Source organism: Coenobita brevimanus, chromosome 94 (assembly GCF_032717465.1).
Source record: "Coenobita brevimanus isolate Jiangsu-jjx chromosome 94, ASM3271746v2, whole genome shotgun sequence".
Lineage (NCBI taxonomy): Eukaryota > Metazoa > Arthropoda > Malacostraca > Decapoda > Coenobitidae > Coenobita > Coenobita brevimanus.
This window is the reverse complement of record NC_137047.1, coordinates 1,244,563-1,263,565: the sequence shown is the minus strand read 5'-3', so window position 1 is coordinate 1,263,565 and position 19,003 is coordinate 1,244,563. Positions and strand designations below refer to the sequence as shown.

Below are 19,003 nucleotides of genomic sequence, written 5' to 3'. Positions count from 1 at the left end.
GTGTATATAACACCATCTATTTCACGACATATTATTTCTGTGACATATTTCCAGGCCAGTCTGTAATCACAAAGACACACATTTTCCACTCCACACGGATCCCAGATTGTCCAATTTGGGTGACTTAGCACATCCGTTCACATCAATGCAATATTCGGCACACTTCACGAACATACACACGCACGCTTCATCTTAGGCACCGATGGCTTCTGTAATGGAGTGTAGGCTTTACTTATGGTTACGCGTTCATTCATCACTTTAGGTATTGGTGGTTTATATATAACAGATTCAGGGTTCATTTTTTGGTATCATATACATCTATCCATTTATCTAAATATACGCAGACAAACGGATAGATGAACAGATATGGGACCGCGTGTCGTATTCTGATGGAATGTTTGGGCGCTTTCTTTGTCAGTCAGAGTCACTTCTGGTAGCTCTATTGGTTGCATCTGATGGGCAATAGTATAAGCATAATTTTCACTTCAGGCAGCATACAGAAACGAGTCCTGGCTTCACTTCAAGCACCAGTAGCCTATATAAAAGGACTCCAACCAGACCAGGTAGACTAGCCCACCATCACCTGCCGCCGTAATCCGGAAATGCCGTAAGCATAATTACACACACACTTCCGGCCTCTGCACACACGAGGTAATCACGCTGTTGCGAACCACTTACACCGGCACTAATCTCAGGTGAGCTTTGTTAATCATCTCAAGGTAAGTTCAGTTAATTATCGCAACTTATTATCAACACACCTGAGAGCTCTTACCTTCACGTACCGGTACTCAATTGACACCAAAATGCCAGTAATGTTAGTCTGATCTTGAACGAGGGTTATACTGAAGGATGCGTTATATCAACATACCGAGAGTGTGTACACGGTCGAATATTGTAAACTGTTCATGGTGTGTGGAGCTACGAAATATGACAGATTAGTATATCGAGGGGTATTTCACACGCTTCTGGTTCAATACGGGGATGTGAAATAAGGAATAAGAAACACATATATACAGAGCCGAATATATCACACAGTCCTTGGTATGTGCTGAAATATGAAACACAGAAACAAAACACACGTAAGCACATAGACGAATATTCTAAACACAAAGCATACATAAGAAACCACACGAATTTTTCAGGTATTTTTTGACATGAGCTGTGAAACAAGCCACTGAGGTTTAAAGACGAATAGTTTACAAATTTCTTGGTATATACTGATATGTAGTGACACAAAACAAACTTAAATACAGAAGGGAATATTTTACACACTTCATAATACTCCTTAATCCAACATGTACAACGAGACACACATCAGTATGGGTAGGAATATATTAAACTGGTTCTGGGATGTAGCTTTTGATATATGGACGGCAGTAATGGCGTGAAGGCAGGTGGGTGGGCGAGGGGTTTGAGGGATGATACCCAGGCCAAATCCCAGATGGTGCCCTCGCCTCCCAGCTGACAGATGTGTCCACCAGCAGAGGCACCTCCACCTGCCTCACGTCACGCAGGGCACACACAATGACACCGTGACACAGCTTCATCGACAGACAATGACACGGTGATACAACTTCATGGACATCAGAGTCGCCTCCACACACACCAGGTACTACACAAACAAAAGATCTTTACGTGGCTACCATGTGTAACCGCGTGTGTGTGAATGAATGTGTATGTGGGTATCAGGAACACATAAACCTTATTTTCCAAAGCTGAACGGAGCCAGAAAATTATATGAAAACGTAATTAATCTGCTTATGCTTTGAAAAACAATTATGGCAAATTCGGATTTTCATTTCTATCACTTCCTATCCATTTTTATACAATAAGTGAACAGCACTTTAAAGGCGATGTTACATCTTTCAAACTTGACAAATTCGTAATAGAAGATTCGTATTTCAAACCTAGAGGTGATGGTGAGGGCAGCCTTCCCTATGTCATCCCTTTAAAATTTTTGATCCCAATAAAATGTAGTGGCTCCACAGCTGCACTGGGGAGGGTAGAGGTGTTGGTGTGCGGTGTGTGTTTACCTGAGGACCAGCATGGTCAACAAGTCCGAGCAGGAGCATCCGTTGTTAGTGAACCACATCTGGCGCGGTGCTCGCTACACCCACCCCCGCCACCCTCCGCCACTTCCCGCTGCCATGTGGCGACTGAGCCAACACCAACTCCACCACCACCACCACACCAGCGCCGCGTGTGTGTGTGTATGTGCGTGTGTGTTCCCACCACGGCGTGTCTGTGTATGTGCGTGCGTGCGTGATCCAAACTTGCGCGTGAGGGGCGGTATATGCGCGGCAGCCACACCCACACTACCACCACCAGCACCACACACACACACACCCATACCACCATCACTACCACGCCTGCCTCACCACACACCACACACACGCCACCGCCCTCCCTGCCCTCACACCCACACCCACACACATCCTCCCACCCACGTCCACCTTACCACCACCAGCCCATTCTCACACCCACTCTTAAACCAGCATCACTATCAAGTCTGCCTCACCAAAGCTCACACACGCCCTCCGCCTTCCCTGCCTTCACATCCACACCCACACCCACATCATCACCACCCCTTACACCACACCCACACATCTATACACACCATCATACACCCAGTATCATCCACCTATTCAACCACCCCTCCACCCACACTACTGTCACCCCCTCACCTCTCTCTCTCTCTCTCTCTCTCTCTCTCTCTCTCTCTCTCTCTCTCTCTCTCTCACCCACCACACCAGTACCCTAACTCCACAACTCTCATTCCATCCTTCCTGAGATGAAACACACGACAAATAAAAATAACATACCTGTATGATAATTCTCGCTTCATACCTTAGATTTTAATTTGCAGGTAAAACAAGATACCTGGTGAAATCTGGACTGTTCTTTCCTTGTCCTTACCTGAAAAAGAAAATGCAAAGTTACGACTGGGGAATTTATTATTATTATTATATAGTGTTATTATTATTATTATTATTATTATTTATTCTGTCGTTAAAACCATCAGTCTGCTGGATTCCACGCCTGTTTCATCCCTCCCTCTCCCCCCCCCCACTTAATATCTCATTCCCTGCATCCACCCTCCCTCACCCCCATACCCACGCCCTCACCCCCATACCCCCTCCCCTCACCTTCCCTTCCCTACCCCAAGCCACCAATCGCCTAGCACCCCAACAATGCCCTCTGTCACCCTCACTACACACACACACACACACACACACACACACACACACACACACACACACACACACACACACCAACTGCAACTATTTCATCAACCCGTCGTCATATCGAAAAATTTTCAGTAAGATAAAGCTTCACATATCCTCCTATCCAATCTATTGATTTCTCTATCTATTCTGCATCTATCTATCTGCTACTCATGTCAATCTATCTGTCTATCTGTAAATAAATCTATCTATTTTTACCTACCTACCTAACCACATCTCTATCTATCCATCCACCTACCTACCTACCTGCTTATTTATGTGTCTATCTATGTACCTATTTATCTATCTATCTACCCTCGTCTCTCCCTCCCCCAGCGTGGGCGTACCAGCGTAGCTTCTCACCCTCCTAACCAACACCCCCAGGGGACCCTCTCATACACCAGGATTCACACCACAACACCAGTCTCTATCATACCACGCTATACCTCTCTACCAATGGAATATACCGCTCTCTCTCTCTCTCTCTCTCTCTCTCCAATTTGATCATTATTAATTCCGGAGATATCATCATGGAGGAGGAGGAAGAGGAAGAGGGAGGATAGATGAGAGGAGGAGGAGGAGGAGGAGGAGGAGGAAAAGCCAGAAAGGAGAGGAGAGATGGAGAGGGCGGAGGAGAAGGAGGGAATGGAGTGGAGGAGAAGGAGGGAATGGAGGGGGGAGAAGAGACGACGGTAGAGAGATTGACACAGGGGAGAAGAAGGGAGAGTGAAAATGAGGAAGAGGGATAGGGAGAAGGCGGGGGTGATAGAGGGGGGAAAGGGAGAGGGATGGGACGAGGAGGAAAGGGAGAGGAGGGAACTGGGAGAAGGGAGGAGGAGAGAATACGACGAAGAGAAGAATGGGGGAAGGGAGACAACCACACCCCGCCTTGATGGACAGGGGGATGGGAGGGAGGAGGGGAGGGTGGGAGGGGCGGAAATGGGAAGGGAGAGTAAATGAGGGAAGAGAGGGGAGACAATTGGAAAGGAAGCGGCGGTGCGGGAGAGGAAAAACGAAGGGAAGGAAACGGGAGGGAGAGATGGCGAGAAAATAACTGGAAAATGCAAGGAGAATGGGGGAGAAAATGGGTGGAAATGGGGTAATGAAATGATCTGAATGGAAGGGAATGGAGGAAAGGAAAGGGATGGAATGGGATGGGAAGGGAAGGGAAGGGAAGGGAGGGGAGGGGAGAGAAGGAGAAAAGAAAAGAAAAAGAAAAGAAGGAAAGAGGGCAAGGAGAGGAAGGGGAAGGAAGGAAAATTAACAGAAGGAAGGACGAGAAGAGAAGAAGAAAGAACCCAAGGACAGGAAGGAGAGGGAAGGCTGGGGAATGAGAGGACACAGAACAGAGAAGAGAGGGGGGGGGAGGGAGACAGGACAAACTGCTGGAGCGAATTAGGCTGAGTGAACGAAATAAAAAGCAACATCTACTGACCAAGCACTCAAGAAATTAGAACGAAAAAATACGAAACAGTAAAAGATGACTAGCTTAGAAGACGATGAAGGGAAGAGGGACTGAAGAGAATAATTGTAAGGAAAGACACAGAAACATACGAAGGACGCGAAGGACAAGGGACAGTAAGGATGGATAGTAGGAGGGATAAAAAGGGAAGGAGGAAGGATGAAAGAGGCTATAATGGAAGGATAAGCTGAGAAACGGTAAAGACAAAGGTGCCAGGCAAACGACAGGGAAGGAAGTCAAGGAAGAAGGAGACGGAGTTGTCAGCAGGATGAGGGACGCACTGAATGGAAAAAAAATATCATCACAATCATCATCAACGACAACAATAACAGCACAACAATAACAATACTATTATAATCGTCTTCTCAACGTTTTTCTCACTTAAGAATGCACACACACACACACACACACACACACACACACACACACACACACACACACACACACACACACACACTAAATCTACGGAGTTCTCACGCCATATTTCCTGTCGACTAAATTTACCAAATTATAAATACCGACAGCGAAAAAAAAAAAAAAAAAAAAAAAAAAAAAATTGCCCTTGACCGTCTTTTTAAAGGACTGAGATGTAGATAAGGGGACGCACCGGAGAGAGAGAGAGAGAGAGAGAGAGAGAGAAGGGGGGGAGGTGAAGAATGTGAGGTATGAGCAGTAATGAAGGAAGGGAAGAGGGGAGAGGCAACAAAGAGGGGAAAGAGGGGAGAGAGAAGAAAGAGGGAAGGTTAATGTCACCCCATAAGCCACTTAGGGAGAGGAAGGAAGGGGAGGGGAGGAGAGGGGGAAAGGTAGGGGAGGTGGGGGGAGGGGAAGGTGAATATGAGGAAAGGATTGGGGCAGGGTTTGAGGGGGGGAAAGACAAGGGGAAGGAGGATCTGGGGAAGAGGAAGAGAGAGGGGATGGATGAGGGGAAGAGAATGGGTGAGGGGAAAAGGCACTGGAGGAGGGAGAGAGAGAGAAAGAGGGGAGGCAGAGAGGTAAGATGGAGATACGAGGGTGAGGGAAATAGAGAAGGGAGGGTAGGGAGAGAGAAGGGGAGAGTTAAAGGAAAAGGGGAAGAGGAAGGGGTGGGTGGAAGGAGGAGAAATTGGGGAAGGAGGGGAAGATGTGTTGTGGGAACGAGGGGGGAGAGGAAAATAAGGGCGGAGAACGGGGGGAGGGAGAAGAGGAAGAGGAGGGTAGAAAGAGGAGGAAAGGGAAGGGAAGGGGGGAGGAGAGGGTGGGGAGAGGGGAGTGAAGGAGAAAAGTGATGTCTAGTGATTAAAAGGGGAGAGTTGATGAAGCTGGAGGTCTGTTATTAATTCATTTCTATTGTTGGACGAAAATTTATACCCTCCTTAATTGCGATGCGTCCTTCAAAGGTGAAATAAACACGTCTATAGTCAGCCAGAATTTAATAGAGGAGACATAATGGTGCAAGAGGGATTATGCTGTTCTCTCTCTCTCTCTCTCTCAAGTAGCTAGAAATGAAGGCTAAAATGAAAGCTCGTACAGAAAGGGAGAGGAAATATGATGGATAAAATAATAATAATAATAAAAAAAAAAAACTGAAGGGTAGCCACAAGCGGAAATGGAACAGGAAAAAAGGGGGTGAGGGGAGAGACGGGAGGTGTGAGCTGGGGTGAAGGGGAGGGGGTAAGAGAGAGGGAGTGAAAGGCGGGGGAGGGTGTCTGAGAGAGGGGAGGGAAAGGGGAGGGTGTCTTGAGAGAGGGGAGGGAAGTGGGAGGGTGTCTTGAGAGAGGGGAGGGAAGAGGGAGGGTGTCTTGAGAGAGGGGAGGGAAAGGGGAGGGGTTTGAGAGAGGTGAGGGAAGGGGGAGGGTGTCTTGAGGGAGGGGAGGGAAGGGGAAGGGTGTCTGAGAGAGGGGGAGGAAAGAGAGGGGGGGTTTGGGAGGAGGAAGGACCCAGTAGAAGAGGGGCCAGTGGGGGAGCATAGCGGGAAGATTAAACCAGTGGGGAGAAGGGGTCACTGGGGAAGGGGAGTGGGATCTTGCTGAGAGGGAAAGGGGGAACGGAAGACCGGTGGGGGAGGGGGAGGGGTCAGATGAGGGAATGTAGCTGGGGGAAGGGGAGGAGTGAGGGAAGATCAGAGGGGGGAAGGGGGGAAGAGTGTTCTGTGAGGAGGGGGGGGGTTCAATGATGAGGGGCAGGATTAGTGGGGATGGGTGGAAATCCGGGGTGCGGAAGGGGGAATAGAAGTGAGTGTGATGGAAGGATGTGAATGATAGGCAAAGTGTAGGCCTGGGGAGAATGAAAGAAGGAGAGTGCGACAGATGTATGAGGTTCGTGGAATGGCATCATGCTGGGCGAGAAGTAAGATCTGGGATTGTAGTGGATGAGTGAGGCTGATAATGTGATGTGGTGCTGGTATGAAGGTGTGGAGGTGGTATAAAGTTATGGGGCTGGTATGAAGGTGTGGAGCTGGTATGAAGGTGTGGAGTTTGAGTGTCATAGTGCTGAAGTGATTTGAGTTGCTGAAGAGCGGTGCTGAGTGACTACAATGTGTGTGTGTGTGTGTGTGTGTGTGTGTGTGTGTGTGTGTACTCACGACCAGGAGGCATCACACCACAACACCACTCAGCATTACACTCACCTGGAAAGAAAAAAATCAAGAATATCAGTCACACGGCCAAATACAACAATGCTACCAGTGTTAATAATTACACCACCACCACCACAACCACAACCACCACCACCACCACCACCACCACCACAACCACAACCACAACCACCACCACCACCACCACCATCACCAATCATCATCATCATCATCAACCTCTAATCTGCTTACCTGATATGCCACAGATAACAAAGGCTTCCCCTGGCCCTCACATCAGCAACTAAAGAAAGCCCAGTTAGCAGGTATGAAACGGAGCGGAAGCCTCTCTCTCTCTCTCTCTCTCTCTCTACTATGTTTTCTTCTTCTTCCTCATTTCTCTCTCTCCCTCCCTTCATTTCTTTCATTTCCGCTCTCTCTCTCCCCTCCTTAACCTCCCCCCTCTCCCCTCACTTCCTCCCCTCCTCAACCTCCTACCTCTCCCTTCACTTCCTCCCCTCCTCAATCTCCCACCTCTCCCCTCACATCATCCCCTCCTTAACCTCCCCTCCCTCCCCTCACTTCCTCCCCTCCTTAACCTCCCCCTCCCTCCCCTCACTTCCTCCCCTCCTTAACCTCCCCCATCTCCCCTCACTTCCTCCCCTCCTTAACCTCCCCCTCCCTCCCCTCCTTAACCTCCCCCATCTCCCCTCACTTCCTCTCCTCCTTAACCCCCCCCCCTCCCTCCCCTTGAATAGGCGAGAGACAAAGGGCAGATAATGGAGGTGTTCCTGGGGAGAGAAACGCAGTAAGGGGGAGAAAAGATGAGAGGGAGAGAAAAAAATGAAGAAAATATGGGGAAAAGAGGGGAAAATGGGAAAATGAGAGAAAAATAAGTCGGAAAATAAGGGGAAAATGAGAGGGAAATAAGGGGAAAATGAGGGGAAATGAGAGGAAAATAAGGGGAAAATGAGAGGGAAATAAGGGGGAAGTGAGAGGGAAATAAGGGGGAAGTGAGAGGGAAATAAGAGGGAAAATAAGGGGAAATGAGAGGGAAATAAGGGGGAAAAGGAAGGGAAAATGAGGGGAAATGAGAGGAAAATAAGGGCAAACGAGAGGGAAATAAGGGGGAAAATGAGAGGGAAATAAGGGGGAAGTGAGAGGGAAATAAGGGGGAAGTGAGAGGGAAATAAGAGGGAAAATAAGGGGAAATGAGAGGGAAATAAGAGGGAAAATGAGGGGAAATGAGAGGAAAATAAGGGGAAACGAGAGGGAAATAAGGGGGAAAATGAGAGGGAAATAAGGGGGAAGTGAGGGTGAAATAAGGGGGAAAATGAGGGGGAAGTGAGGGTGAAATAAAGGGGAAAATGAGAGGGAAATAAGGGGGAAAATGAGGGGAAATAAATGGGAAAATAAAAAGAAGGAAAGTTGAGGAGGGAAAAAATGAGTGAACATGAAGAAAATGAGAAAAATGAGAGGAAAATGGAAATGAGGGGAAAATAGGGAAATAGGGGGATTAAGGGGAAAATAAGAAATAAGGAAATATGAGGGGAACAGAGGAAGAAAAATGAGAGGAGGGAAAAGATAAAAAAAAAAAGAGAGAGAGAAAAGGATATGCGAGGGAGGAGGAAAACGAGGATGATGAGGAGGAAAGGTGAGGCGAGGAGGAAGGGGAGGAAAGGTGAAGGGAGGAGGAAGGGGAGGAAAGGTGACGGGAGGGGGAAGGGGAGGAAAGGTGAGGGGAGGAGGAAGAGGAGGAAAGGTGAGGGGAGGAGGAAGAGGAGGAAAGGTGAGAGGAGGGGGAAGGGAAGGAAAGGTGAAGGGAGGGAGAAGGGAAGGAAAGGTGAGGAGAGGAGGAAGAGGAGGAAAGGTGAGAGGAGGGGGAAGGGAAGGAAAGGTGAGGGGAGGGGGAAGTGAAGGAAAGGTGAGGGGAAGAGGAAGGGGAGGAAAGGTGAAGGGAGGAGGAAGAGGAGGAAAGGTGAGAGGAGGGGGAAGGGAAGGAAAGGTGAGGGGAAGAGGAAGGGGAGGAAAGGTGAGGGGAGGAGGAACGAGGAAGGGTAAAGAGACACGGAAAAATGATGAGCGGAGGGCACACGAGGGGAGGGGGGAGGGGAAATGGGGAAGAGGAAGACGGGGGGGAAAATGGGAAAATATAAGTAAAAAAAAAAAGTGGAAAGAAGAGATGAACTGGGACGATGATGATGGAAGGAGAGACAAGGGGATGAAAAATAATATGTAAAAGATCTGAAACAAATACAACAATACGGAAGAATGATTAAAATGGAGGAGGAGGAGGAGGAGGAAGCAGGAAGCACTCACGGCAAGACGAGAGACCAAACACAACACAACACACACACACACACACACATACACACATACACACACACACACACACACACACACACACACACACACACTGGTCCTTCAAGTGACGGCATCGAGTGCTTCCTTGAGGGGGATCTGACCACTTCCTTGAGGGGGACTGAGAACTTCCTTGATCATAAGACCGATAAAAGTTAATTCTTGAAGCTATTTTTTTTTTTCAAGACACTAAGGCTGTATTTCACCCTTCATGTGGAAAAGTCTACATTCAGATTAAAAGAACTGTTTGAAGACAGGATGAATAAGAGATAAAATTGATTAACCTCACATTCCATCAATCCACATTCCCCCCACTCCTCTCCATCCCCTCTTCCCTCTCCACTCTTCTCTCTCTCTCTCTCTCTCCCTTCCACTCCTCGCCTTTCTCAATCCCATTCCTCAACCCCTCTACCTTATTCCACATTCCCTCCACTCCTCTCATCCCTCTACCTCATTCCACATTCCCTTCACTCCTCTCATCCCTCCTCTTTATTCTACATTCCCTCCACTCCTCTCATCCCTCCACTTTATTCTACATTCACTCCACTCCTCTCATCCCTCTACCTCATTCCACATTCCCTCCACTCCTCGCCCTCCATCCTCCACCCCTCCACACAAAGGGTCACGATGCTGAGCAAGGGAATTACTCCTTTGTCAGTTTAGGAATCCGATCACAGGTCTTTATGTGCCCCCCCCCGTCAACCGATTCACCCTCACTCCTTCCTTCTCTCCCTTCCTCCTTCCTCTCACCTATTTCTCCCTCCCTCCTTTCTCTCACCCATTTCACCCTCCTACTTTCCTTCTCTCCCTCCCTCATCTTATGTTACTCCCTCTATCCCTCCCTGCTTTTCCTCTGTGTCTTACTCTCCCTCCCTTCTTCCTCTCAGCTAATTAACTTTCACTCCCTCATCTTCCTTTACTTCCTCCATTCCTTCCTGCCTTTTCTGCTCCTTACTCTCCCTCCCTTCTTCCTTCCTTTTCTCGTGCCTTCATTCTTCCATCCCTCCTGTATCATTCTCCCGTATCTGTTGCCCCCATTCGTCCTCCACCCCGTCCTCCACTTACTTCATATTAATTCTTCATTCCATAAATATCTCGTGCTCCTCTTCTTCACTCTGATTCTCTGTTTTTAACTCTCTTCCTGATCTTTCATACAGAAGTGAGAGAAGGAATGGAAGGAGAGGAATCAGAAGAGATGGGGAGGGAGGGGGACGAGAAGGGAGGAAGGGAGAGACTGAGTGGGAGAGGAGGATTCAAGGAGATGGAGGGAGAAGGTAGAAGAGGGATACAGAGGTATACAAGGAGATGAAGATGAAGAGGAGAAGAAAGTGAGGATGTCAATGAGAGGCGAATAAGGGAGAGGAACTGGAGATGGGAGGGAGAGGAAGAAGGTGAGGGAGATAGGGGGAAAGGGGAAGGGGAGAGGGGAGAGGGAGGGGAAGTGAAGCAGGAGGAGGCGTGAGGGAGGGGAAGTGAAGCAGGAGGAGGCGTCAGGGAGGGGGAAGAGGTGACAGAGGACGAGGGAGAGAGGGTAAGGGAAGAAACAAGCAAGACAACAACACAAGGTAAACACTAACACTGGGGAGACACCAACACAAACACACTCATTAGCAGGGGCGTAAAAACAAACACTAAATCCATCCACCCTTCCAAGCACCGGGGCCTTACACAAGCTGAAATAAACAGTCTCGTGGAAGCATGAACATTGGAGGATTAAAGACGATGAAACTCTCTCTCTCTCTCTCTCTCTCTCTCTCTCTCTCTCACACACACACACACACACACAAAGCCACAAGTAAACACATAAGGCGGTACAGCGAGAATGATGACGCATACATTAAGAAATTCAACTAAAAGAAAAAGAAAACTAATTGAGACTCTCACATGTCACACTATTAACAAAGAAGAACAAACAATACACAAATAAACATACATGACGATATATACATACATGAGGAAATACATACACAAATACATACATAACCAATTCATCATTCCCTCCCTAAAGTGATCCATACATACATATACGTACACATCATAAATACACACACACATCCGTCCACCCATCCACATATACATAAATATACTCACATCAGAGGAATACACACATATACACAAACATACACAACATGAACGCTGAAAACATGACAGATACGTACACGACAGCAGCACATACGACAGGAAGAAGGTATCACACACAATTACACACACATACACACACACACACACACACACACACACACACATAATTCTTACTCTCCCTTCCCCTCACAATACGTTCCTCCTTCCCTTCGCACTCCATTCTCCCCCCCCCTCTCTCTCACACACACACACACACACACAAGCCACCCACAGCCGAGCGATGAATATGATAAATACATCTAAGAGTATATTTACGTACACACAGATAAAGACGACCATGTACACACTCCTGATAATTATGTCAACACAGCGCTAACGTTATAAAAACACGAATTTTGCATACACACACAAATACACACAGCAAAACATGATCTATACAAACACACACATTCTTCTCACACACACATACACACACATATATACCGTACATACTTTCTCTCTCTCTCTCTCTCTCTCTCTCTCCCTCTCTCTCTCTCTCTAACATTCCAACAGTTGGTATAATAAGCCGCTGAGAAGGAAGGCGCACGCACACGTTATGGGACCCGCACGCATACACGCCATCCACATGTGCGCAAGACTGTGTGTGTGTGTGTGTGTGTGTGTGATAGCTATCATATCTTCATGTACTTTAAAATTTACAACAAAAATCTTTCACACTACCTTAAACAACTGAAAAGAAGAAATTGTGCATCCTGCCGCGATCACACTTTCGCCAAAACTTTCCCGTCGGCTTTAGTATGGAAAGTGTGACAAGAAATACTAATATATGGCTGTGATGGCAACCAAACAAGAGCACAGTGTGAGAAAGATGCATACTTTGGCATAGGAGTAGGAGTAAGCAATGTGGGTGATAGGACCCCATACTGATAAGAGACTGTCGGTAAAGATAATACTGGGATAATACTGATTAGAGACTGTCGGTAAAGATAATACTGATGAGGGACTGTCGGTAAACATAACACTCATGCATACAATACCGACAAGTTACTGCCGACAAACTTCTCATGACAGTACATAATGAAAATGTGTTTACCGAGAGGACAGAAAGGCTTCAATCCGACCTGGACCGAATTCAGTAATGAGAAGGGTATCTGAATGGAGTTGAGTCCTGCAGAAGAAGGCTAATACGACTAATGAATGCACGGAGGGTCATGAAGGCAGATAATCAAGTTCTGCTAAGTTCCAGTCTTCCAGAACACGCCACTCAACAATCGAAGTTACATCCAGGTCCCCAATTACACTGATGGATAAAGAGGGACGACGAAGAAAGGTATCCGAAGAATGAACTTAATTTCAGTATGTGGTGTTATCAGGTATATGTGTATGTGTATATGGATGGATGCACGTGTCTGTCTGTCTGTCTGTCTGTCTGCATGTATGTATGTATGTATGTATGCTTACCCTCTGACGGCCCACTTGACACACTGCCAACTTGAATCACAGGTGAAGCTGGGAGACAATACGGAGCGACCTGCCATCACTACAAGGAACAGGAAGGAAATGACATCTTCACACACACACACACACACACACACACACACACACACACACACACACACACACACACACACACACACACACACACACACACACACTAACAGGAAGCACTGATAACAATGTGATTAGACAACATTACACTATAGCCAACACACATATATGGTGTACAATATTAATTCTCCATAACACTTACCAGATGTTAACTGTAACAAAAGTAAAAATTCTGTCTGTCTGTCTGTCTGTCTCTGTCTCTGTCTGTCTGTCTGTCTGTCTGTCTGTCTGTCTCTCTCTCTCTCTCTCTCTCTTAAAGCTTCACGCATGGGTTTAAGTGTGGAAGGCTCTTGCAATTAAGGTGAGAATTGCTGCTTGCATGAGGAAGGTGTGTTGCTGTGACTGTGTTTGTGGGCGAGAGAGTCTGTACATGTCTTCCAGGAACCTTACAGGGTACAAACATATCAGAACATATGAAAGGACGTACTACTGCATTAGCTTCACATATCCTGCAGTGAATAAACTCGTCTGCGTTAGCTGGAATACAATATAAAAAAAAAAAGCTGTTGGTTGGGATACAGTATTAGAATTGTTCCTGTTGTTATTGTTATGGCATTCCCCGGCTCAAAAAGACGTGAACTTAGGAGACCGCACTAAACAGGCCACTTCAACCGGTCGCTCCCTATGATGAGAAGGTTAATCACTAGGAGAGAACACAATATATATCAGGCTACTGTACCTAGCTAAATATTGGCGGCCACAAAGACAACAGTATCATACGCCCACTACTACTACAACCTTTTTCTCCTCATCTTCCTCCCCCTCCTAACCACCATCACCACCACCGCCTCCAATTACCGTGGGCAGAGCGGCTTACTGCTTATTTTTACGTTGCAGCTTAAAGATGTCACAGCATGTTGTGTTGAAGAAGGAAGAGGGAAAGGGGGGACACTGCCCACACATGTATCCGTACCCGTACCAGGAGAGTAACAGCCACAAGTTACATTTTCTCATGCTAGTCAGGTACGAATCAGGAAGGTGTGTCTGTCGTGAGTTAGCAGTGTGTGTGGGTGGGGGGAGCTAAGTTGAGATATGGGAAGGTGAAATATATTGTTTGGAATAAGAGGTAGGAAAAAGGAGAACGGATGAAAGGGATGAGAAAGGGATGGGGAAGGGAAATTGCTAAGGGATGAGGGAATGAGAGGAAATGAGGGTGGCCTCTTCAGTGGAAATGTCCGGGTAGGGGTGAAGGGGGAGGGGGATGTGAAGAGACAAAGGGGTATTAACACTCCCGGTCTCTTATGACTCAGCAAAGTAAAATCGTTTGGGGTTAGCTGATATGGGGTACTAGAGCTGTTCCGACAGTGAGAGGGTTAAGGGTACAAGTATGAGCACTCTCAGCCTCCTATGACCCACTCTCAGCTGAATAAAATCGTCTGGGGTAAGCTGTCCCTATCATGAGAGAGTGAAAAGAAAAATATACGCAGAGAAAAACACAAGCACACACACACACACACACACACACACACACACACACACACACACACACACACACACACATTTGAAAGAGCTCTAAATAAACGTAACCACACAAACACAAAACACGGTACTAGTTAATGTGAAGAGGATATGTAAAGGATAAAAACAATAAAATACATAAACAAATAAATAAATAAAATGGAAACTGATGGTGAGGATGTGCAGAGGCAACGAAAAAAAAAAAAGAAAAAATTGTGTGGGAGGAGGGACTAAATTGGCTGGAAAACAAAAATAGGAAGTAAAGGGGACACCGCGGTAAAACTGGGAGGGGGACTCGTTGGTATGGGGGAGCAGGAGGCGCTGGTATATGGGGGAGGAAGTGCGGGAGAGTTACAAAGATACACAGACCATACAGACCTAGAGGACCTTTGTGGATGGGCCGAGTTACACAGATACACAGACCAGACAAAACCCGAACGTCATTTCAAGACGTAATACTGACAGAAAGATATACTCTCTCATTATGGAAGCTTAAGAGTTGGATGTGGGAGTGACAAGAGTGGAGAGGGAAGGTCCGGTAGGTGGGGGGAGGGAGAGACTGTTGTGTAGGAGGAAGTGGGAGGCTTAAGATGAATAAAGGGAAGGTGTAGGAATCTAAAGAGGAGAAGGGGAGCTTGTACTTACTCAACTACTATTACTGCTTCTACTACTACTACAACTACTACTACTACTACTATTTCTACTACTACTACTACTACATAATGTGACTATTTTTTACTCAAACAGGGAGAGGGAAGACTGGAGAGAGTTTGGTATGTAGGAGAGGAAGGGTGTGGGAGTATCTGGTACATAGTAGAGGGAGGAAGTATAGGAGAGGGAGGGTATGCGGGAGTGGGTGGGAGTATGAGGATGGAGGTCGTAAACAGAAGGAAAGTGTGATGGAAGCGCTCCGGACGATTATTGTGCAGGGAAGCGTGGGTGTTTGAAGAGTGGTGAAGTATGGGAGAGAGGGTCAGTGAGATGAGTGTGGGAGGGGGAGAGGTAGAAGGATGCGTAGGAGACAAGGGATATAAGGGAGAGAGGGAAGTGAAGGAGAGGAGGATGTATGTGAGAGGGAGGAGAAGGAGAGAGAAGTATGGGAGAAAAGTGGGAGAGAGAGGGGAGAAATGTGAAAAAATGGAAACTGTGAGAGAGGGGTGTGGGAGAGAAGAAATTTAAGGAGACGGGGGTGTGTGGGGGAGAGGGATGTGGGAGAGGGGAGTGAGACAGAGAAGAGGGGAATGGGAAATCTAGTCAGAGCAAAGGGGAAGTGAGGGATGTGTGGGGAAGACCTAAATATGGGAGTGAAGGAGAGAGGAGGGCAGACACCTAAGTATTACACAGGACGGGACACCAAAGGTCAAAGATGTGGGGTATAAGGGAAGCAGGGAACAAGTTGCATGTGTGTGGCAGGGAAGTGGCGGATCGGAGGAAGGGAGGAGGAAGTGGGGCAAGGGAGAGTGAAGGAAGTGGGGGACAGGGGAAGGAGGGAATGAAATGAGAGATACGGGAAAGAGAAAAATAATTTGAGGATAGGAGAAACAGAATATTCAATGGGAAATAGGAGAATGAGCAAATAAAAGAAGGATATACGGGAAAGACAAAAGGAAAGGGTGTGGTGTGGTGTGGTGTGGTGTGGTGTGGTGTGGTGGACTACAGCAAGGGTGAAGGGTGTGACAGTACTGTAAACGAGTGACCAATCAAAGGGAAGGACACTCTTAACAAGTTGTGGTGTGTGTGTGTGTGTGTGTGTGTGTGTGTGTGTGTGTGTGTGTGTGTGTGTGTGTGTGTGTGTGTGTGTGTGTGTGTGTGTGTGTGTGTGTGTGTGTGTGTGTGTGTAGAGGGAGGTGAGGGAGTATCAGGTGACGTAAGTGTGAGGAGGCAAAATATCAGAAGGGGAGGGGGGGGTAAGGATGTAAAAATGAGAATGTGTGTGTGTATGTAAAAGTGTGAGAGGGTACTGAGGAAGAGTGAGGTGTGAGTGAGTGAGAAGTGTGAAGTCTGTAGATAAGGTGCTATGAAGGGATGGTGTATCAGAGCACAGAGTGTGTGTGTCAGGAGGAAGAATATGAGGAGTTAGGGTGTGTGTGTGAGAAAGGCGTGTGTAAGTGAGTGTGTGAGAAAGGTGTGTGTAAGTGACTGTGTGAGAAGGGTGTGTGTATGTGTGTGAGAAGGGTGTGTGTGTGTGTGTGTGAGAAGGGTGTGTGTATGTGTGTGAGAAGGGTGTGTGTGAGTATGTGAGAAGGGTGTGTGTGTGAGTGTGTGAGGTGTGAGGAGGCAGGATGTACGGAGAGGGACAGGGGAAGTACTAATACCGTTCAGGGTCGCTCCTGTGAACGATACACACACACACACACACACACACACACACACACACACACACACACATACATACATACACACACATGCACAAGCACACATACACATACACACACAAACATAAAAAATACACATATGAAATAACACTAAATAACTAATATCACACAAACATACACAAATACACACACACACACACACACACACACACACACACACACACACACACACACACACACACACACAACACACACACACACGAGGAGAAAGAGAGGAAGGCACGAGCTTGATTAGGGTCCTTTTCTTGACTTGTGGTTGGGTCTCTCTCTCTCTCTCTCTCTCTCTCTCTCTCTCACACACACACACACACACACACACACACCAAGGCAATCAGAGCAATGCACACATAGCAACACACGTACATTTGCATAGGATAACACGCGTGGAAACAAACAACCTGTGTGTGTGTGTGTGTGTGTGTGTGTGTGTGTGTGTGTGTGTGTGTGTGTGTGTGTGTGTGTGTGTGTGTGTGTGTGTGTGTGTGTGTGTGTGTGTGTGTGTGTGTGTTTTAGAGAGAGAGAGAGAGAGAGAGAGAGAGAGAGAGAGAGAGAGAGAACTATGACCATCCTGAAGCCAGCACGATCAGCACGCAAGAAGGGGACAGTTAGAAGGGTGGGGAAGCTTGGGAGACAGCAGAGGGAAAGGTAGGGACTAGTAGGGGACAGCTACAGGGGTGGGGAGTCTTGAGAGGGGACAAGTAGAGGGGAAAGCAAAAGGAGTGACGAAGCTTGGGAGAGGACAGCTAGAGGGGACAGCTGGAGGGGTAGGAAGGCTTGGGAGGGGACTGTTGGAGGGGTAGGGAGACTTGGGAGGGGACATTTGGAGGGGTAGGGAGGCTTGCGAGGGGACAGATGAGAGGGTGGGGACTGCTGGGGGGGATAGCAAGAAGACGGTAAGGGAAGCATTAATAAAGGACATGAGCCACTGCCACCCTTACGCACGCACTCTGCACGCAAAGGAAGGCTACGCACACACTCTGCACGCAAAGGAAGGGTAAACACATACTCTGCATGCAAAGGAAGGATACGCACATACGCTGCACGCAATGGAAGGGACAGAAGGAAGGATGGGAACTTATTGGAGAAGCTGCTTGGGAAGGGAGAGCAAGAAGCCGTGTGGCAGGGACGCTTAATTAGGAAGAATGTGTCGCTACCACCCTTACGCACGCACTCTGCACGCAAAGGAAGGCGCTGAAGGAAGGGTGGGAAGAACTGGGAAGGGAAAATCAAGCAAGGAGCCGTATAAAGATTCAGACGGAAGAGGTGAGATTCGCAAGCACCCTCATGCGCTTACTCCTAATTGCACCGTTGCCGGGAATGATAGGGACTTTAGCAAAAAAAATTTCTGTCTGGTTTAGTGGTCTTCGTGCTGTCGATAGGTACAAAACTTTTAACTTTTCTTTCAGCCCTGGATGAAACTGCAAGAAAGGTGGCAGAGGAGGGAGACAAGAGAGGGGAGAAAGGTGGGGGAGTGGAGGGAGGAAGGTGGGGGAATCAGGGGTGCAGTGGTGGGGAGTGGAGGACTGGGCACTACGGAAAAAACAGTAAATACGATGGGGACTCTTCTGATGGGGACGGAATGCAAATCAAGGGGCACTGGAAGGAGGAAACTGGCATGGAGGAAAGAAGAAGAGAGGGGAGTGAGGGGAAAACAAGTGATAAGAAGAGGAATCAGCGTGAGGGCTCAAGAGGGAAATGAGAAGACAACACAGTGAATGGAGGAAGAGGGGAAAAAATATCTGCAAATGAGAGGGTAACAACAGCGTGAAGAAAAAAACAAGGGAATAAGTGGAAGTGAAAGGAACAGGAGAGGAGAGGAAGGAGAGATAAGAGAGACAGACAAAATAAGTGACAGGAATATATGAGGGGGAAAAAAAAAATA

The 19,003-nt window shown here is 47.4% G+C and overlaps 1 protein-coding gene across 1 annotated transcript in view; it reads right to left on the bottom strand.

The window, feature by feature from the left end:
- The window catches only part of LOC145412974 (uncharacterized), a 200,684-nt gene that overhangs the window by 40,144 nt on the left and 141,537 nt on the right, over nucleotides 1-19,003 (bottom strand). Inside the window, exons 3-4 of the mRNA XM_080282796.1 lie at nucleotides 1,426-1,612; nucleotides 773-842 (exon numbers count right to left, since the gene is read on the bottom strand). Coding sequence (XP_080138922.1) covers nucleotides 773-842; nucleotides 1,426-1,612 — 257 coding nt within the window. The remainder of the gene's footprint in view (nucleotides 1-772; nucleotides 843-1,425; nucleotides 1,613-19,003) is intronic.